Below are 22283 nucleotides of genomic sequence, written 5' to 3' on the forward strand. Positions count from 1 at the left end.
TATCTTTTAGATTAATGAAGACTGTTTAAAACAAATATGGTAACAAATAGCATATATCGGGATATCCACTGAACAGTTCACACTCAATAGAATTACCAGAATTTGGGCCTCTGGATCTTGGGTGTCAATGTTAACATGCTCGGTTGTTCTGCCACACTTGAAAATATTAACTAATGAACAGAAAGACTTTATATTCTAAACAGAGAAAATGCACTAGACCTTTGGGGAAAAAAACTTGAGCCTTTGAAGAGAACTCAAAAGGTCATGACAATTCATCAGTTTTCTTTTCTTGAAGTCTATTTCTTTGAGGGTTAAAGCTTTATTGCCAATTAAGAAGTGGGTAGTGATTTGCTGGTAAGTTTAGTTTTGTCGATGGGCTGTATTTCATATTTTTCCTTCTGCCAGGACTCATCTGGACACCTCAGCTGAGTTGCGCTATTCCGTTGGTTCCCTCGTGGACAGCCAGTCTGACTACCGAACAACAAAAGTAATAAGAAGACCACGGAGAGGCCGCATGGGTGTGCGAAGAGATGAGCCAAAGGTTAAACTTTTTTATTCCAAGTGTTTGATGGGTTTAAGTACATACACTATTCCATTTTGGATAGAATTTTAATACCGAGAAGATTTAAAATTCCAGCATTTTTATTAGTCTCAATGTGATTGATGACATATTTTAAAAACTATATCTAAAAAAAAAAATACCTAACATAAAATTAAAATCCCTACTATATGCTAGAAGTTCAACCAAGCATTTCCTGTTATTTATCCATACAACCTTATGAATTGTTTACTATTTTTATACTAATTTCAGATATGAAAATATTGAAGATCAGGAATTCTAAATACAGTATTCAACTACATAACCAGCAAAGTAATAGGATCAAAGCATGAGCCTATGTCTATGTGGGTTTAATTTCCATGCTTTTATCCATTACTCTATTTTGGCAAAGAAAAGTAGTTTGGTTTGCTTGGGCACCTAAATAATGACATTCATACTGTTAATTAATATTAATTAAATATTTTAATTATAATTACTATTTGAAAAACAGTTTGGGAAGAATGTCCATAGACTATTGAAGGTGTTTGTAGAGAACTGTCCATGATCGGCTACAATGCCAGCCTTTCACACACTAAGTAACTTAAAATTTATAAGTTATGTATATTCAGTAAGTTATATACAATAGTTGCATTTCTTGGAAAATATATTATAGTTTCTTCATGTCCTAAGTATGTTTTGTCCTTCCAATTACATTTATGTGTCCAAAATACTATATAACCTGCTTATTTTTATTTGTACAAATCCTCTCTTTTCTTTTTTGCAACCCTTAGTTGTTTTTTTTTAATAATTTTATTTTTTTAATGGGGCAACATCAATAAATCAGGATACATATATACAAAGATAACATGTCCAGGTTATCTTGTCGTTCAATTATGTTGCATACCCATCACCCAAAGTCAGATTGTCCTCTGTCACCTTCTATCTAGTTTTCTTTGTGCCCCTCCCCCCCTTTCCCTTTCCCTCTCCCCCCTCCCCCCGTAACCACCACACTCTTATCAATGTCTCTTAGTCTCACTTTATGTCCCACCTACGTATGGAATAATGCAGTTCCTGGTTTTTTCTGATTTACTTATTTCACTTCGTATAATGTTATCAAGATCCCACCATTTTGCTGTAAATGATCCGATGTCATCATTTCTTATGGCTGAGTAGTATTCCATAGTGTATATGTGCCACATCTTCTTTATCCAGTCATCTATTGATGGGCTTTTTGGTTGTTTCCATGTCCTGGCCACTGTGAATAATGCTGCAATGAACATGGGGCTGCATGTGTCTTTACGTATCAATGTTTCTGAGTTTTGGGGGTATATACCCAGTAGAGGGATTGCTGGGTCATAAGGTAGTTCTATTTGCAGTTTTATGAAGAACAACCATACTTTCTTCCAAAATGGTTGTACTACTTTACAGTCCCACCAACAGTGAATGAGGGTTCCTTTTTCTCCACAGCCTCTCCAACATTTGCTATTATCTGTCTTGTTAATAATAGCTAATCTAAGAGGTGTGAGGTGGTATCTCATTGCAGTTTTGATTTGCATTTCTCTAATAACAAAAGAAGATGAGCATCTTTTCATATATCTGTTGGCCATTTGTATTTCTTCCTGGGAGAAGTGTCTGTTCATGTCCTCTTCCCATTTTTTTATTGGATTGTTTGTTTATTGTTGAGTTTTATGAGTTCTTTGTGTATTTTGAATATTAGGCCCTTATCTGAGCTGTTGTTTGAAAATATCATTTCCCATTTAGTTGGCTGTCTGTTTATTTTTATATCAGTTTTTCTTGCTGAGCAAAATCTTCTTAGTCTGATGTAGTCCCATTCATTAATTTTTTCCTTCACTTCTCTTGCCTTTGGAGTCAAATTCATAAAATGCTCTTTAAAACCCAGGTCCATGAGTTGAGTACCTATGTCTTCTTCGATGTACTTTATTGTTTCAGGTCTTATGTTTAGATCTTTGATCCATTTTGAGTTAATTTTAGTACAGGGGGACAAACTGTAGTCCAGTTTCATTCTTTTGCATTTGGCTTTCTAGTTTTCCCAGCACCATTTATTGAAGAGGCTTTCTTTTCTCCATTGTGTGTTGTTGGCCCCTTTATCAAAAATTACTTGACTATATATATGTGGTTTTATTTCTGGGTTTTCTATTCTGTTCCATTGGTCTGAGTGTCTATTTTTCTGCCAATACCATGCCGTTTTGATTGTTGTGGCCCTATAATATAGTTTGAAGTCAGGTATTATAATGCCCCCAGCTTCATTCTTTTTCTTTAGGATTGCTTTGGCTATTCGGGGGTTTTTATAGTTCCATATAAATCTGATGATTTTTTGCTCCATTTCTTTTAAAAATGTCATTGGAATTTTGATGGGAATTGCATTAAATTTGTATATTGCTTTGGGTAATATGGCCATCTTGATTATATTTATTCTTCCAAACCAAGAACAAGGAATATTCTTCCATCTCATTATATCTTTTTCGATTTCCCTTAACAATGGTTTATAGTTTTCATTATATAAGTCCTTTATGTTCTTTGTTACATTTATTCCTAAGTATTTTTTGTTGTTGTTGTTGCAATCGTGAAGGGGATTATTCTTTTGAGTTCGTTCTCAGATGTTTCATTGTTGGCATATAGAAAGGCTATTGACTTCTGTATGTTAATTTTGTAACCTGCGACCTTACTGTATTGGCTTATTGTTTCTAGTAGTCTTTTTGTGGATTCTTTGGGGTTTTCAATGTATAGGATCATATCATCTGCAAAAAGTGATACCTTTACTTCTTCTTTTCCGATATGGATGCCTTTTATTTATTTGTCTTGTCTGATTGCTCTGGCTAGAACCTCTAGTACATTAATAAGAGTGGAGAGAGTGGACAACCTGTCTTGTTCCTGATTTAAGGGGGAAAGCCCTCAGTTTTGTGCCATTTCATATAATGTTAGCTGATGGTTTATCATATATGGCCTTTATCATGTTGAGATATTTTCCTTCTATACCCATTTTGTTGAGAGTCTTAAACATAAAATTGTGTTGTATTTTATCAAAAGCCTTTTCTGCGTCTATTGATAAGATCATGTGGTTTTTGTTCTTTGTTTTGTTGATATGGTGTATTACGTTAACCATTTTACATATGTTGAACCATCCTTGAGATTCTGGGATGAATCCCACTTGATCATGATGTATTATTTTTTTAATATGTTGTTGTATTCGATTTGCTAGTATTTTGTTTAGTATTTTAGCATCTGTATTCATTAGAGATATTGGTCTGTAGTTTTCTTTTTTTGTGCCATCCTTGCCTGGTTTTGGTATGAGGGTTATGTTGGCCTCATAAAATGTGTTTGGAAGTATTGCTTCTTCTTCAATTTTTTGGAAGACTTTGAGTAGAATAGGAACCAAGTCTTCTTTGAATGTTTGATAAAATTCGCTGGTATAGCCGTCAGGGCCTGGACTTTTATTTTTGGGGAGGTTTTTAATGGTTTTTTCTATTTCTTCTCTACTGATAGGTCTGTTTAGGCTTTCTGCTTCTTCTTGACTCAGTCTAGGAAGGTTGTATTGTTCTAGGAATTTATCCATTTCTTCTAGGTTGTTGAATTTAGTGGCATAAAGTTTTTCATAGTATTCTACAATAATTCTTTGTATATCTACGATGTCCGTGGTGATTTCTCCTCTTTCATTTTGGATTTTGTTTATATGAGTTCTTTCTCTTTTTTCCTTGGTAAGTCTTGCCAAAGGTTTGTCAATTTTGTTGATCTTTTCAAAGAACCAGCTCCTTGTTCTATTAATTTTTTCTATAGTTTTTCTGTTCTCTAATTCATTTATTTCTGCTCTGATTTTTATTATCTCCTTTCTTCGGCTGCTTTTGGGTTGTCTTTGTTCTTCTTTTTCTAGTTCCTTAAGGTGGGAAGTTAAGTGGTTCACTTGGGCTCTCTTTTGTTTGTTCATATAGGCCTGAAGTGATATGAACTTCCCTCTTATCACTGCTTTTGCTGCATTCCATAGATTCTGATATGTCGTATTGTCATTTTCATTTGTCTGTCTATATCTTTTGATCTCTGCACTTATTTTTTCTTTAACTCATTCATTTTTTAAAAGTATGTTGTTTAGTGTCCACATTTTTGTGGGATTTTTTTCCTCTTTTTTGCAATTAAATTCTAGTTTCAAGGCTTCATGATCAGAAAATATGCTTGGAACAACTTCGATTTTTCTGAATTTGCTGATGTTGTTTTTGTGGCCCAACATATGGTCAATTCTTGAGAATGATCCATGTACACTGGAGAAAAATGTATACTCAGTCACTTTGGGATGAAATGTTCTGTAGATGTCTATCATATCCAGGTGCTCTAGTGTTTTGTTTAAGGCCACTATATCTTTGTTGATTCTCTGTTTGGATGTCCGAACTAGAGCCATCAGCGGTGTATTGAGGTCTCCAAGTATGATTGTATTTTTGTCAGTTTTTGTTTTAAGGGCAATAAGTAGCTGTCTTATATATTTTGGTGCTCCTTGGTTTGGTGCATATATATTAAGAATTGTTATGTCTTCTTGATTCAGTGTCCCCTTAGCCATTATGAAATGGCCATTTTTGTCTCTGAGTACTTTTGCTGTCTTGTAGTCAGCATTATCAGATATGAGTATTGCTACACTTGCTTTTTTTTTGGATGTTATTTGCTTGGAGTATTGTTTTCCAGCCTTTCACTTTGAATTTGTTTTTATCCTTGTTACTTAGATGAGTTTCTTGTAGGCAGCATACAGTTGGATTTTCTTTTTTAATCCATTCTGCTACTCTGTGCCTTTATATTGGTGAGTTTAATCCGTTTACATTTAGTGTAATTATTGACACTTGTGAGTTCCCTATTGCCATTTTATAGATTGCTTTCTGTTAGTTTTGTGTCTTGTTTGATCCTTCTCTTTCGTTTTTCTATCTTTTGTTTTTATTTGGTTGTATTCCATACATCTTTCCTCTGTTGCTATTTTTTTTAAATCATGTGCTTCTGTGGTGGTTTTTTCAATGGTGGTTACCTTTAAGTAATGAAATGGTTTTCTACCCTGTTCATTGTAGTACACTATTTTGTGAGTACTTTTGCACTCCATCGTCCTTTGCTACTGTTAATCTCCTTCCTCTGCCCCCCTTTCTTTTTGATGTTGTCACAGTTTAAATTTGGTTTTATTGTGTTCTTCTTGGAGCTTTTACTTGTGGCTTTGTTTTTTTTTTTGTTGTTGTTCTTTGTATCTGATTGGAGAACCCCGTTTAGTAATTCCTGGAGTGGGGGTTTTCTGATGATAAATTCCCTCATCTTTTCTGTATCTGTGAATGTTTTTATTTCTCCTTCATATTTGAAGGATAGCTTTGATGGGTATAGTATTCGTGGCTGAAAGTTCCTCTCTTTCAGGACTTTAAATATTGGGGTCCACTCTCTTCTAGCTTGTAGAGTTTCTGTTGAGAAATCGGATGATAATCTAATGGGCTTTCCTTTATATGTTGTATTCTTCTTTTCCCTGGCTGACTTGAGAAATTTTTTTTTTGCCGTTGGTTTGTGCCAATTTCATTATGTTGTGCCTTGGAGTAGGTTTGTTGAGGTTAAGAAAACTCGGAGTTCTGTTTGCTTCTTGAATTTGAGGTTTTAGTTCTTTCCACAGGCTTGGGAAGTTCTCATCTATTATTTGTTTGAGTATGTTCTCCATTCTATTTTCTAACTCTTCTCCCTCTGATATACCTATTGTTCTTATGTTATTCTTTTTGATGGAGTCAGATAATTCCTGTAGGGCTATCTCATTTTTTAAATTTTTGAGTCTCTTTCTTCTTCTCTCTGTTGTGCCTCAAGTTGCTTGTCTTCTATTTCACTAATTCTACCTTCTATCTGGCCTGTTCTATTAGCTAAGCTTGTTACCTCTTTTTCAGCTCGTGAATTGAGTTTTTCATCTTTGTTTGATTTGTTTTTATAGTTTCAATTTCCTTGGAAGTATATTCTTTATGTTCATTGAGTTGTTTTCTGAGCTCCCTAAAATGCCTTTCTGTGTTTTCTTGTATATCTCTGAGTATTTTTAGGATTTCTATTTTAAATTCTCTGTCGTTTAACTCCAAGGTTTCCAATATATTAAATTTTTTCTCCATAAATTTTTCCACATTTATCTTTGTTACCTCTCTTTCTTTTGTATCCATGATATTTGACTTTCTCTTCCTTAATGGCATCTGAGGGTGGTTTTGTTGATAGTATTAATGATATTTAATAAAGAATAAAAAGTTAAAAAATAAAAAAATAAAAAAGAGTTGTTTTCTTTTTAATTAATAATTAAATAAAGAAAAAATAAATTAAATTAAAATTAAAAAAAGAAAATTACTTCCCTCCCTCCTTTTTTCCTCTCCTCTCCTCTCCCCTCTTTCTTGAGAAAATCTTGTGGTGAACTGTGAATTATATTGTACAAATAGAACAAACAATGCCTGTAATGGAGGGCCTGAATTGGGGAGAAGTAATAAAGGGGCAAAAAAGAAAAATAAAAAAAGAAAAAGAAATGGGATATGGACCCACAAAAAGCAAATAAGGAAAAAATTTGGGTCAAGAATAAAATGATTTGCTTTTAGGTGTCGGTTGACTAAGAATTATTATGAGAGGAATAAGAGGGAAACAGGAAAATGGAGGGACAAATTAAAAAATTACTATTGTATTTAGTGGTACAAGAACTAGATAAAATGGAGAGCCAGGGATGGGAGCACTGCTAGTGAGTTAAAAAGGTGAAGGAAAAAACTCCTGAAATGCCACAAACATAAGTTTGAGACCAAGATAAGATAATTTGTTCATTATTGAGGTTTGAATGAGAGGAGACATAAAGGAGATAGGAAGAAACTAATATAGAGGGAGAAAAGAAAGAGAGAGAGAAAAAAAGAGGAAACCACTAGAAGGAGAAAAAAGAAAAAAGAGAAGAGAAAAACAGAGAGAGAGAGTTAAGGGTTTTGGAGTGCAACCCTCATAGAGTGAAAGGAAGAGGAAAGAAAAGATAATGGGAGATGTAACACTTATGGGTAGTGTAGTTCAAGGAGAGGAGAGAGTAAGACCGGCAGAGAGTTAAATGACAAAATTGGAGGAGGAAAAAAAAAATCAAGAATGAAGATAAGAGAAACAAACGAACAAATATAATAAAATGGGATAGGTTATAAAGTCTGTGGGTTATTCTTGATTTTGAGAAGTTATCTTCTTGCTTTTTCTTTTCTCTCCCTCTTCCTGGTCGGTGACTCGGTACCCCGGGTTCTGCCCCTTTGGCACGCTCAGGTAGAGGTTTGCAGTTGATAAGTCTCTATGGCAATGTCATCTATTGTGCTTCAGTCTCGTTGGCAATCGAGGCTCATTAGCATTTATAGGCTCCAACAGTGAGAGAGTCCGTGTTCCTGCAGCCTCTCTCCTAGTCTTTCCTTCCTCAATTAGTAGCCTGATAATCCAGCTATGGGGTTGCCTCTGCCTGGATAGTAAGAGGCTCAAAGAGCTGGCAACTCCCCACTCTATTCCCACTCAGCACAGGGCTCTGGGTAAGGCTCAGTCAGTCAGAGCTGCTAGCATAATCAGGCAGGGCTTCCACCCACTCAAAGATCTCTGGCTCTGCCACTCTGTCCGGTAACATGGGCGGGCAACCACTCCCGGGGTGCTTGAAGGAAACTCTCACTCACTATCTGTGCGCAGACCAGGATATCAGGCCAGCAGTCTCACACTCTGAGTGAAAGCCCCGCCCACACGGAAAAGTTCCACCGTTGGAATTGGCTCTTGCTCCCTTCCCGTGCGCAGCTTTTTCAGGGTGCTGGGGCAGCCTGGAGATTTCGCTTTTGGCCCACACAAAGGCTCCTGACTCTGCCCCTCTGTGGGATAACATGGGCGCCCACTGCTGAGGCACTCGGAGGAATCTCTCGCTCACTATCTGTGCACACAGACCAGGAATCAGGCCGGCCACCTCACCCTCTGAGTGAAACCCCCGCCCGCACGGAAAAGTTCCAGTGTTGGAATTGGATCTTGCTCCCTCCCCGTGTGCGGCTTTTTCAGGGCGCTGGGGTGGCCTGGAGATTCCGCTTTTGGCCCACACAGAGGCCTCTGACTCTGCCCCTATGTGGGATAACACGGGTGTCCACTCCTGAGGTGCTCGGAGGAATCTCTTGACCACTATCTGCACGCGCCAACCAGGAGATCGGGGAAAATGGCTGCCCCACTTGTCTTTCTTTGTCTGGGTTTGGCGCGAATGTTAGCTTGTATTGCCTGGGTTGCCATAGTTACAGTTTTTCCTCAGCTTGGATCTTCATGCCACAGCCTGGTTCAGCCGTTTGTGCCGCAGCCTGGATCTATTCACCCCCTTTGCCCATCTTAGTTTCTATATTCTCAGTTCCCAGTGAAAGCAGCCCTATTTAGGTTAGTGAGGAAGGCGGAGCATTTCTTACTCCCTATTTCCTTCGGGGTTTGATTATATATTTAGCCAATTTTTCACTTGACCATACCTTTGGGTGTATTGCAAAACATCTGGAGGCTCCAAGGATAGGTTTTTCTCTTTCTGGTGGAAGATCTTGTTGAGTTTTGGGGGAGATTTATTGGTATCACTTCCTACTGTGCCATTAATCTGACGTCACCCACCAACCCTTAGTTTTTTAATTGGTCCCTATGTTATATACAAAGCAATCCCTCATAGTAGACATTCAATAGTTGTTGAATGAATAGATAAATGAAGAATAAATTAAGTTCTTAGTTTATTTCTATTATTATATAGATAATAAATTAATACTAATTCGTACCAAAAAATTTGTAATACAAAAGTTAATTCAGGTTATTAAATTTTAAATAAATACTTGACAGTATTATGTGGTCCTCTCCCCCTAATTCTTTTACATCATCACAAAAATTAAAAACAAGTATTTTTAAACAGAAGAAAAGTCTAGGACCTCCTTTTTTCCTCCCAAACTTCTCAAACCTTTGGATTACAGCTTGAAAAGACACTGCTTTAATAATTACTTGAGAATTTCATTCACATGAGGATTTATTACATCATTTAAAACATAGTCATTTAAATTAGTATACCTTAGGCTTAAAAATCAATCAGACATTTATGTGACCAGATCACTGGAAATGTAATTAAATTACTTTGCAATATTTAAAAATAATATTTAGTTAGAATTTATGTAAATGACTGTTGGGGAAAGAATTCTTGTTTAATTTGCTGTATGATAATCTTTGTAGTCCCAGACTGTAATACAAAAGTGTAGATAAGTCTAGTACCAGAAATGAGAATGCTTGAATACATGCAAATAGAAAGGGATAATTTATAAACAAAAAGAAATTTTGGAAACTCAAATGCTTTGACATAATTGTTACCTTGATTTGGTGGCTGAGCTAGAAGTCGTGGGGAAGTTTATTAGTTATTGTTTTTATTTATTAATATCTTGATATTTATGCTGACAATACTCTCCATTACATAAAATGCCAAGGATCTCTTTTATTGAACTAATACATTAAAATGGTAACAATCAGTTCAGCTTTTGCTAAATTATCTATAAAAGCATGTGTGTTTTTCTGTTGTTTTTCAGGATATTACTGTGTTCACTTCTTGGCCTTTTGGCTAAGATCAAGTGAAGAATATTGCTTTGAAAATGAACAATGGGATAAATACTATATTGTTTATTTACATTTAGGTTAAATCTCTTGGAGATCATGAGTGGAACAGAACTCAACAAATTGGAGTGTTAAGCAGCCACCCTTTTGAAAGCGACACAGAAATATCAGATATTGATGATGATGACAGAGAAACAATTTTTAGCTCAATGGATCTTCTCTCCCCAAGTGGTCATTCTGATGCCCAGACTCTAGCTATGATGCTTCAGGAACAATTGGATGCCATCAACAAAGAAATCAGGTGAGTTCAATTATTACTGATGGTTTCCAGGAATTAGGAGACCTTGATACTAAAAATGTGATCATCAGATCCAGAAGCATTGGCATTGCCTGGGAGGGTGTTAGAACTGCAGAGTTTTATACTCACCCCATGCCTACTGATTCAGAATGTGCATCTTCACAAAATTCCCTGGATATCTGTATATGTCCCATATGCAATTAGGATAGATTTTGTAAGGAACGCACATGAAACAAACAGACATGATAGAAGGGAAATACAAAAGAATGAGCTAAAGATAAAATTGCCAATGAATTTCAAAGCACTCTTAAAATTATAATTTACTACTTAAATGTTATTTATGATGATAAGATACATTCTTAAAGTATAGTACATTTAACACTGAATTAAAGGTACTAAATAGCATGCAAATTAATGTGCACTCAGTTTCTTAAAAATATTTAGACAGTGAAGTAAAATTAACTCTGATTGAATTGTTTCAAAGTAGGTATGAAAAAAGGTACTCTCACCACACACTAATAATAAACAGTTTCAAAAAGTAGATAACATTTTAGACTAGAAAGTATATAATAATATTTCAAATACTGAAAAATGTCACTGATCATTTAAATTTTAATTTATGTATAAATCTTTTCTTGAATTCCAATAACATCCACAGTCTCTTTTCTTTTCATCATTAATTTGACTAACCCCATTAAAGAACTCTATCGTGTCTGGTGGACTTGTTTTCTTTCAAACATCGGGAAACCATTCTTAAGTTTTTGTTTTTTTTTTACTGTTTAGCAGTTTTTACTATTTTAAACCATGCCTTTATTGCTTCTTTCTGGCTCAAGCTTTAATCTGTTGACCTCCTATTCTGATTCAAAGCTACCTAAGTATACACTATCATCACCATATTGTGCATGATAATAGCTTCTCACCTGGATGGCATCACTAGTTATAATTAAGACTAAATGTGCCTAGCCTGTGGTGGCAAGGTAGATAAAGTGTTGACACGGCATGCTGAGGTGGCTGGTTTGAAACCATGGGCTTGTCTGGTCACTGAACATGCGATAAGCAATCATCAATCAACTAAAGTGAAGCAATTATGAGTTGTTACTTCTCGCTCCCTTCTTCTCTTTCTCCTGTCTCTGTAAAGTCAATAAATAAAATCTTTTTAAAAAGATTAAATGTGCTTCTTAATATATTATTGACTTTATTTTTAGAGCAGTTTAAAATTCACAGCAAATTTAATTAAGGGGAAATACAAAGATATTCCTGTATTCCCCCTGAATTCACACATGCATATCCTCCCCCATAATCAACACGTTTCACTACAGTAGTATGTTTGTTACAACTGATGATCCTAAATTGACACATTATAATCACCCCAAATCCATAGTTTACCTTATGGTTTACTCTTGGTGTTGTACATTGTATGCATTTGGAAGAATGTATAATAACATCTGTCTATCAATACGATATCAAACTGACTATTTTCACTGCCTTAAAGATGTGCTGTGTTCAACCTGTTCACCTTTCTTCCCACCCCAATCCCTGGCAACTACTGACCTCTTACTGGCTCCATAGTTTTGCCTTTTCCACAGTGTCATATCATTGTAATCATATAATATGTAGCCTTTTCAGGTTGGCTCTTTCATTTAGTCACATGCATTTAATGCTCTTCCATGTCTTTTCATGGCTTCATAGATCATTTTCTTTTAGTGCTGAATAATATTCCAGTTTATTTATTTACCTACTGAAGGATATCTGTTTGCTTCAAATTTTGCAATTTTAAATAAGGCTGCTAAAAAACATCCATGTACAGGTATTTGTATGAACATCGGTTTTCAACTCATTCGAATAAATATCTAGAAACATAATTACTGGATCATATGGTCAGAGAATGTGTAATTTTGTAAGAAACTGCCAAAGTGTCTTCCAAAGTAAATATGGAAAAAAATGCAGTGATCACACCCTTGAAATTAAGGAGTATATGTGATTGGAGATCACAATAAGCCATGTATAGTTTAAGAGGAAATATGTCAGAAGGTTTCTGTCTACTTTTTTTCAAGCAAACTATACTGGTACACTGTTTTATTATAAAAAATGTGTAAAATGTATATAGATTCAACTTAAATAGGAACCTTCTGCAACTGAGCTAAAGTTTTATTCTTTGTGTTCTTGTATAATACACCTAATATATATACATTCTTAAAGCTTGTTCCTATTTAAAGGAAAAGAACAATAGTTGGTGCTTTGTCTTCTCAAAAGGATTAACAAAAACAGTTTAATTTTTACTATCTATCTATCATATGATCTCTACATTATTAAATTGCACAGTGCTTATTTGAAGGTGATTTGGCTAAATAGGTATTAATGTTTTAAAAAAAACCTTAATGTCTTATTTGACCAAATGATAATTATGAATTATTGAAGATTTTTTTATCAATTATACTTTGTTATTGGTTTGGAGATAAGCTTCAATAACTTTGCTGAATTCCAAGCTTCTAAAATTGTCATTTATCAGTATCTGAGTTCAAATGTAAGTTTAGGATTAATGGCATATCATCAATCCAGAATGCTGAGGTCACTTGTTCGAAACTCCAAGCTTGCTGGGTCAAGGCACATATGAAAAGGCACTACTAAGAGTTGGTGCTTCCCGCTCCTCCCCCACCCCCCAAGGAATTAATGGCACAAATTAATTAGGCAGGTGAGATGTTTTTGCAGATTGTAGCATAGAAAGAGGATAAAACTGGAAGTGGAAAGGAATTATGGGTCACTTGGAGGGAAGGGTTTTCTAAATTTCAGCCAGAAAGTCTCTGGAATTTATTGAAAGTTCTATTTCCAAGAGAAAAAAAAAAGATGAAAATATTAGGTTTGGTATAATATGATCACAGAGAAGTTTTTATTGACTTAGCATTATTGGAGTATATAATGGAACAAATTAAACCATATCTTTCAGGCTAATTCAAGAAGAAAAGGAATCTACAGAGTTACGTGCTGAAGAAATTGAGAATAGGGTAGCCAGTGTGAGCCTAGAAGGCCTGAATTTAGCGAGAGTCCACCCAGGTACCTCCATCACTGCCTCGGTCACCGCTTCCTCACTGGCCAGTTCATCTCCCCCCAGTGGACACTCGACGCCAAAGCTCACCCCGCGAAGTCCTGCCAGGGAAATGGACCGGATGGGAGTCATGACACTGGTATGATGCTGGGGCCAGAGAAACTTTGCTGCCACTAGGAGTAATGATACTGATTGGGTGTTTATTCTAATCTGATGTCTTTCTCTGTTTTTTTATTGTTTCTTTTTTTTTTTTCACAAAAACTCTATGTGGTAAGTACAATTATTAATCCCATTATCAGATGAGGAAAATGTATCATTTTTCCACGGTTGTATAAGAAGTAAAACAAGTAGGAATCTAAATAGTACATTAGAAATCTAAATGACTTATATCATAAAGTACATTTTTATTAATGACATCTTGATGAAATAAATTGAGATTGTTTATTAGCACAATAAGTAACAGAAATTAATTATTTATTATAATTGCTTCAATACATCAATACAGAATGTTATAATTTTATGTATACAAACTATCAAATAATTTTAGTAAGAAAAGTCATCAAAAGCAATAGCAGCAAATTCCCAATTTGCTTTAGAATTTCATGTCAGCATTCTCATATTTCTTCATTATTTAATTCTTTACTTCATTTAGCTGTATATTTCAAATTAAATGATAAAAGCATGAATTGGTAGGAATCAAGTGCCCCTTGCTAAAAACAGTATAGGAAAACCCCTGGAAAATTTGGGAGTAGTAACTACTAAATGCTACAATGCCTGATCATTGAATTCTCATGATAACATTTGAAATTGTGAGGTTATTACGTCAATAGAGAGCAAAGGTAATGAAGGCTTTGAGAGGATGAGTCAATTGCCCTTGTTCAAAACAGCTAGCAGGTGGAGCTGGATTTTTACCTGCAAATATGTTGAACTGACAATAACAATGAAAATTTAAATACTCTGAAATATTTATGAAGGTAAAATTCTGTTTTTGTAATGAATATTCAAACTATATTATAAAAACCATAAAATTTCTACTAAAATGAAAGAGTTTGTGGATAGAGTTTAATTAAAATGCAAATAAGTAAAATAATAGTTGATAAACTGTAAAATATAACACAAACCTAACACATGGAGGAGAAATGAATAATACTACAGAAAATATAAAGTGTATATTGTGAAGGTAAGAAGGTTGTGAAGCTTCTATCAAAGTTCACAGTGTCTCTGTGTATGTGTATATGTGTGTGCCTGTGTGTGTATGTAATATCCAAACAAACAAGTTTAATTTATTTTCTAAATGGTATTTTAAAATAAATCTGTTGGAATAATTTGCAATATGGCTAATAAATTATATACTATATAGTGCTCTCACCTCTAGAGGAAAACCATATAAATAATTATTTTTATGTTTTTATTTTCTCTTCACAAAATTTCTGTTATGCACGTAAGTTAAGGTATCTCTTTCTTTGATTATGCAACTGAAAACTGAAATGGAAAACTATTTACATGCTGAGGCAATATTTCCCATAGCAAACTTTATAGTTAAAGAATGTCCATGAAATAAAGTCTATATAAGAGAAAGGTGAGATTAAAAAAAGCAAATAGTTATCTACTTAAACCATTAAACCAGTGAGTCCTCTAGTCTCTGCTAATTTCCAGACTTTACATTAAGAATGTTTTCAAAGTAGCACAGATAATGGCCAATCAGGAAAAACAGCAACTAATCAAAATCACCCAGATACAGCACAGCACACAATTTAGCTAAAGTACTGACATATAAGGCAATAAAGACACATTATGATCTATTTATTTTAGAAATCTAGAAACCATCCACCTGATTTTGATAACTAAAATGATATTGTCTCCGGCTTATTTCCTGCATATTTATAACACGGTACATATATTAATGCCCTGCTTATTACTAAAGCAAAGTGAGAATCTTGGTTCACAGACCATAATTTAGTCAACATTCAAGGCAAGACGACTTTGGTTATTTCTGCCCTACTGTTATTTCCTTACATTATTACAGCAGTGTTTTGAACTTTCAAATATTTTCATAAACATTAGCATCATAATCCTTGACAGTGTTATTATTTTTATAATTATAAAATAAAATACTATAACAAATATGATGTTTGTATGTGTGACAAGGATTTCATGCATTTTCTTGTGTAGTCAGTCATAAATTAATCACTGGTAAATGAACATTGTTGTGCTCTAATTAGAGTACTTAAAATATTTAATGTTTAAATACTTTAATGTTTTTAAAATATTTAATATTTATATGCTGAGGCAATATTTTCCACAGTGAACTTTATAATTAAGGGATGTCCATGAAATAAACATTCTAAAAAATATTTAGAATATTACCTAAGAGTTAAAGAGTATTTAAAACGTTCAATATCTGACTTAGAAAAGTAAGAAATGAAATCTAGGAAGTCCCTGTTACCTAATGAAAGTCTGTCATCAATTCACTATTGTTATAGTGAAACAGGTAGGTTTACTTTTACATGTAGAGAATATTGAAGGAAAAATAATTTTGTTGGGTATAATCCATGTTTGAATATTCAAAGGAAGATTAGAAATTTTAGGAACAGAAAATACAGATTATAAAGACATTGTCATTGTTTGGGTTTCAATGTTTATATGTTTTGCAAACATTTCTGTGTTTTTTGTTATATTTACTTTTACTTGTTGTGTTCCTCACCACAAAGACATAAATAACAGATTAGCAATATCTAATTAGAATACTGGACGGTATAATCAATGCATTTTCTGGTAACAACTAAAATGTAAAGTATAATGTAATAGTTTAATAAAAATTATTTTATTTACATAAGAAAAACAAAGATATTAAGTAAGTAAGGTACATATGGAATCATAAAGAATGAGCTTCATAAAAAATTTTGTAAAAGCGCACTAACAAGAAAATGGCGAGAAACGTGTTATACTGAGGACAGAGATTTGGCTTTTGTGAATGGGGGGTTTGTTAGTAGCCAGTAGGTTGAGATCCCTCAGAACCAACAAACCTGCCCAAAGGAGGTCCAGGGCTCTGCTTAGATGGGACAAAAGGGAATGTTTATAAACTTCATATACGTGCACTGACTCTTCATTTATGTGCACTTGTTTTCGTTCCCATTTATATATTACTAGGAGGATATAGTTCCATATTTATTTCTGGCTAGCTCACTCCCTATGTGCTTCATATTCCCTGGCGTCCATGTCTCATACCTCATGCATGTGCACGGGCAACATGACCCCAGCCCTGCTGTCCAGGAACTTCCCTCTCTAAAGTAACTCTGAAGAGGAGTGCTTTTACAATGTTTAACAATAAATATAAGCCCATGTATTTAGAAAATAATGGAATGAAAAAAATATATATACCAAAGTTATAGACACCATTTACATTTGTAACATGGTCAAATGGTAATTATTAACTAGTGTTTTTTTGTTTGTTTGTTTGTTTTTTATGTTGCTTTTATTACTGCCAATCACAGCCAAGTGATCTAAGGAAACACCGGAGAAAGGTACTGAAAATTACTTCTATATGATGACTTGTTGAATATTGTTTTTTCCTATGAAAGCTTTAAAATGATATTCCTTCTAGTTGAAATACTTTATTAACATAAAAAGAAATAGTAAAATTATTTAAGTATTGAATTCTTAAAATAGGATAATTTGTTTTCAACAACTTGAAAACAAAATTACGTCGATGCTGTTTGGAACATTGATTAGATCATGGTCAGCATATCCTGATTTTCTACAGAATATTTAAAGCACTGTCAATACAAAGAATTAGATAGTTTACTATCTGTACTAGAGCAATGTTGCTTGTTTTAAAAGGTCGGCTTTACTTACTATTATTTGGATATAGTGAGGCCAACAAGTCAGGAGACAATAGCAAAGAAAAGATAACTTGTTAGATTTGTTGCGGGGACTGGGCTCACGATGCTGTGAATGGCCACAGGGAAGCCAGAGTGGGTCAGGAGACGTTACTGTGGTTTCTGTGGGAAAAGCAAGGCAAGCAAGGCAAGGAGGAGTAGAACTGGATGTTTTGAATAATTGTAGTAGGCTCTCAGCAGGCTTCCCCAAACTAGGGCCCGCAGGCCACATGCGGCCCCCTGAGGCCATTTATCCGGCCCCCACCACACTTCCAGAAGGGGCATCTCTTTCATTGGTGGTCAGTGAGAGGAGCACTGTATGTGGCAGCCCTCCAATGGTCTGAGGGACAGTGAACTGGCCCCCTGTGTAAAAAGTTTGGGGACCCCTGCTAGGGGATAGTGCTGTCCCAACACTATTAGTGTTGTCTAATACCTGGCTTGGGATGGTTAAGGCAAAGGAATATTGCTTCCTGGAGTGTAAGAACGAGACAGATGAGATGGTCTTGGTCTAGAATACAGATACGGATTGACTGGTTTTCATGAGGTAGGCACACACCAGAGAACTGGTTTGCCTTTTCTAGGAATTAGCTGACCCTAAAAGGGGCAGTCTCTCCTGGTTCAGCCTGGACGCTGATGCCATAAGAATATAGAAAATATGAAAATAGTGTTAGTGCTGTACACTGCTTCCCTGTTCAGAATGAAATCAAGAGAATCAATACTGAATACAGGAAGCAAAATAGACTCCAGTTTGGAACAGAAAAATATATGAGTAGAATTTCAGTGGATAGAAGAAAAAAAAAAGTCAAAAGGGAAGGTATTATTCAGAAATTCAGCCTCAGAGAATTCAGAGAAGAGATTACCGATTGGTTAGAAAGGTTATGGAAAGATAACCACGGGTTAAAATTGTTGCATATTCAGTTAAGGAGTTTCATGCACGATTTCATTCACACTTCAAAAGAGAACACTAAGCCAAGTTATCATCACTTCCATTTCGTTGATGAGAACATATATTCTTAGAGCAGGTAAGTAATTAACACAAATAAGAAAAACCAGTGTTCAGATCCATCTCTGACTTCAACTCCTTTCTTTTTAATTTTATTTATATAGTGTAAATTCTAAGCATTATTCAGAAGAATGGTTTGTATATAATGTTCTTAAAAAAGTGATATTAAAAAAATAAGTGCAGGCCCTGGCCGGTTGGCTCAGCGGTAGAGCGTTGGCCTGGAGTGCGGGGGACCCGGGTTCGATTCCCGGCCAGGGCACATAGGAGAAGCGCCCATTTGCTTCTCCACCCCCACCCCCTCCTTCCTCTCTGTCTCTCTCTTCCCCTCCCGCAGCCAAGGCTCCATTGGAGCAAAGATGGCCCGGGCGCTGGGGATGGCTCCTTGGCCTCTGCCCCAGGCGCTAGAGTGGCTCTGGTCGCAGCAGAGCGACGCCCCGGAGGGGCAGAGCATTGCCCCCTGGTGGGCAGAGTGTCGCCCCTGGTGGGCGTGCCGGGTGGATCCTGGTCGGGCGCATGCGGGAGTCTGTCTGACTGTCTCTCCCCGTTTCCAGCTTCAGAAAAGTACAAAAAAAAAAAAAAAAGTGCTGTCTGGGACTCCTGCAACCCTCTGTCTCACTCAACTGTAGTCACTGTTGGTTTTTGCAGTGAGAAGCTGTGGGAACTTCTCTTCCTGGCTCTGGAACCTGTACTGGGAGGCGTGGTGTGGGGCTGGGACCCCTTGCTCCTCAGGGGAGACCTCTGCAACCAAGATATCCCTCCTGATCTTAAACTTTCTAACATGGGTGTGGGCCTAGCCTGTTCAGTGTCTCCGCCCCTCCTGCCAGTATTGATATGGCTTTTTCTTTTTCTTTTTTTTTCCGAAGTGAGAAGCAGGGAGGCAGACAGACTGACTCCCACATGCCCACCAGGGGGAAATGCTCTGCCCATCTGGGACGTTGCTCCGCTGCAATAGGAGCCATTCTAGCACCTGAGGCAGAGGCCACAGAGCCATCCTCAGTGCCCGGGTCAACTTTGCTCCAAAGGAGCCTTGGCTGAGGGAGGGGAAGAGAGATAGAAAGGAGAGGGGAGAAGAGTGGAGAAGCAGATAGGTGCTTCTCTTGTGTGCCCTAGCTGGGAATCGAACCCAGGACTTCCACATGCAGTGCTGACGCTCTACTGCTAAGCCAACATGGCCAGGGTTTGATGTGGTTTTTTCTTTAATTCCCTAGATGTAAGACTTCCATTCAGCTGGATTTCAAGCAGTTTTGAGTGATGGTTGTTCTGTAGTTTAGTTGTAATTTTGATGTCAACTGCAACTAATTTTTTAAACACCCTGGAATACATTTCTTTAGCTTGATTGCTTTAAAACACTTTATCTGATAAAGCTTCATTTTGACAACTTGTCTTCTCACTTCAAAAATCCCCCACTTAAAAGATGTCCATGTTATGATAACATGACTATGGATTTTTTAAGTAAATCTGCTCCAATTTCTCTCTCTTTTTTTTTTTTCAGAGACAGAGAGAGAGAGAGAGGGATAGACAGGGACAGACAGACAGGAACGGAGAGATGAGAAGCATCAATCATTAGTTTTTCATTGCGCGTTGCAACACCTTAGTTGTTCATTGATTGCTTTCTCATATGTGCCTTGACCGCGGGCCTTCAGCAGACTGAGTAACCCCTTGCTCGAGCCAGCGACCTTGGGCTCAAGCCAGTGAGCTTTTGCTCAAACCAGATGATCCCGTGCTCAAGCTGGTGACCTCGGAATCTGGGACCTGGGTCTTCTGCATCCCCGTCCGACACTCTGTCCACTGCGCCACCACCTGGTCAGGCTGCTCCAATTTCTTATTGATAGTATTGAGATGACATTGGGTAATAAAATTATAGAGATTTCAGGAGTACAGTTTTTTACTACATCATCTGTACACTGTACTGTGTGTTCACCACCCCAAGTCAGGTCTCCTCCATCACTGTTTACCCCCTTTACCCTCTTCTGCCCCCCCAACCCTTTCCTCTCTGGTAGTTGCCATACTGTTGTCTGTGCCTATGAGTTGTTTTTTTGTTTTATTTTTTAATTTACTTAATCCCTTTACCTATTTTTACCCAGCCCTCCAACCTCCCTTGCCTCTGATAGCTGAATGTTCTTAATCTATGAGTCTGTTTCTATTGTTTGTTAATTTATTTGGTTCATTAAATTCCACATAAGAGTGAAATTATATGGTACAATTTTTTTAAAAAGCATTTACATTTCAGTATATTAAAATAGATTCCAAAATAGCTTTTTTGTTGTCCCTGCATATTGAGCTATGGTGTTTATTTATTTACTCTAAAATATTTTTTTTTGTAGTGAGTCCATGTTTACTTCAATGGAAATATCTTCACTTTTAAAGAATTATTAAATTCACACTCTTTAATAATGTGAATTTCTTTATATAAAACCTGTATGCCCCGAGAGTTTTTTTGTTTTGTTTTGTTTTTCTGTTAGACTTACTCAGGTAGTCTTGCTATCTCTTTTCTCCATTTTTATTCATTTCAGTTGAAATTTAGAAAAAGTTCATTTGACTATATTGTTTTCACTTCTAGATTGCAGTGGTAGAAGAAGATGGTCGGGAAGATAAAGCAACAATTAAATGTGAAACCTCCCCTCCACCTACTCCTAGAGCCATCAGGATGACTCACACCCTCCCTTCTTCTTACCACAACGAGGCCAGAAGGTATGGCTCACTCTTTCTGCAAAACAGTCCTCTTTCTTTCAATGTGGTCAGAGAGACTGCATAAAATTTTTATGTAACTTTTTTTAATTTCAACTTGTGAAATAAATTAAAAATATGTATATATCACTGGTGGAAAGAACAAGTTTTCATTCTGAGGTCAATTTTTTTTTTTTTTTTGTATTTTTCTGAAGTTGGAAACGGGGAGGCTGTCTGACAGACTCCTGCATGCGCCTGACCAGGATCCACCTGGCACGCCCACCATGGGGCGATGCTCTGCCTCTCTGGGACATTGCACTGTTGCAACCAGAGCCATTCTAGCACCTGAGGCAGAGGATACGGAGCCATTCTCACCGCTCAGGCCAACTTTGCTCCAGTGGAGCCTTGGCTGCAGGAGGGGAAGAGAAAGACAGAGAGGAAGGAGAGGGGGAGGGGTGGAGGAGCAGATGGGCACTTCTCCTGTGTGCCCTGGCCAGGAATCGAACCCGGGACTCCTGCACACCAGGCCAACGCTCTGTCGCTGAGCTAACTGGCCAGGGCCTCAAATTTTTTTTTTTAATTAACTTTATAGTTGTGGTCTTGTGACTTGCCAATATTTATAAGAATAGCTTTTATTTTTGGTATGTATTTCCTGTTAAAGTGGAATCAGTGGAGAGGAAGAAATGATTCGGAATAGTTACAGAAACTCAAGGAATTCTAAGGTAGAGGGACAGAACACTTTCCCCCTCTTTCCTTCTAAGTTCTTTAGCTGGTCTAAATTAAATTGATATGACATTAATTAACAGAAGATAAACATACTTCATTCATATGGGAACTCCATAAAACTATGAGATTCCCTGCCCATCAGGCTTATATTAAGGTTTATACAGATATCATCCTGAGCTATGAAGGAGAGGTTAAGGATTTGGGGCTTCAAAGGACAGGAAGACAATTCATAGAAAGGTGAAAAGATTACCTGTTTGGTAAATAAATCTTTGCTGTGCTATACAGATAAGTCCTTCTGATATTAAAAAAAAAGTCACCTCTCTTAATAGCTCTCTTTCTGATATAGGCCCCTTATCTAACTTCTTTTAGGCAGTGAAGGGGAGGTAAAAGCTTCTTCTGAAAGTGCTGGACTCAGCTTGTCTTCAGCTTAAAATAACCCATATGCCAAAGTAGCATGTTTGGGGTGATATTTTCTGCTCCCCCTCAAGACAAGACTATACATTTGGCCTGGAGTGTAAGAGTAATTACAGTTAGAAAAGTCATTATTTTGCCTCATT

General features: G+C 36.4%; 1 protein-coding gene across 14 annotated transcripts in view; it reads left to right on the top strand.

Moving 5' to 3' along the window:
* The window catches only part of PPFIA2 (PTPRF interacting protein alpha 2), a 516618-nt gene that overhangs the window by 424596 nt on the left and 69739 nt on the right, over positions 1 to 22283 (top strand). For all 14 annotated transcript variants that reach the window (XM_066257567.1, XM_066257574.1, XM_066257566.1 and 11 more), the window contains 5 exons: positions 406 to 541; positions 10192 to 10412; positions 13354 to 13591; positions 16947 to 16976; positions 20894 to 21024. In XM_066257567.1, coding sequence (XP_066113664.1) covers positions 406 to 541; positions 10192 to 10412; positions 13354 to 13591; positions 16947 to 16976; positions 20894 to 21024 — 756 coding nt within the window. The remainder of the gene's footprint in view (positions 1 to 405; positions 542 to 10191; positions 10413 to 13353; positions 13592 to 16946; positions 16977 to 20893; positions 21025 to 22283) is intronic.

Source organism: Saccopteryx bilineata, chromosome 2 (assembly GCF_036850765.1).
Source record: "Saccopteryx bilineata isolate mSacBil1 chromosome 2, mSacBil1_pri_phased_curated, whole genome shotgun sequence".
Classification (NCBI taxonomy): domain Eukaryota; kingdom Metazoa; phylum Chordata; class Mammalia; order Chiroptera; family Emballonuridae; genus Saccopteryx; species Saccopteryx bilineata.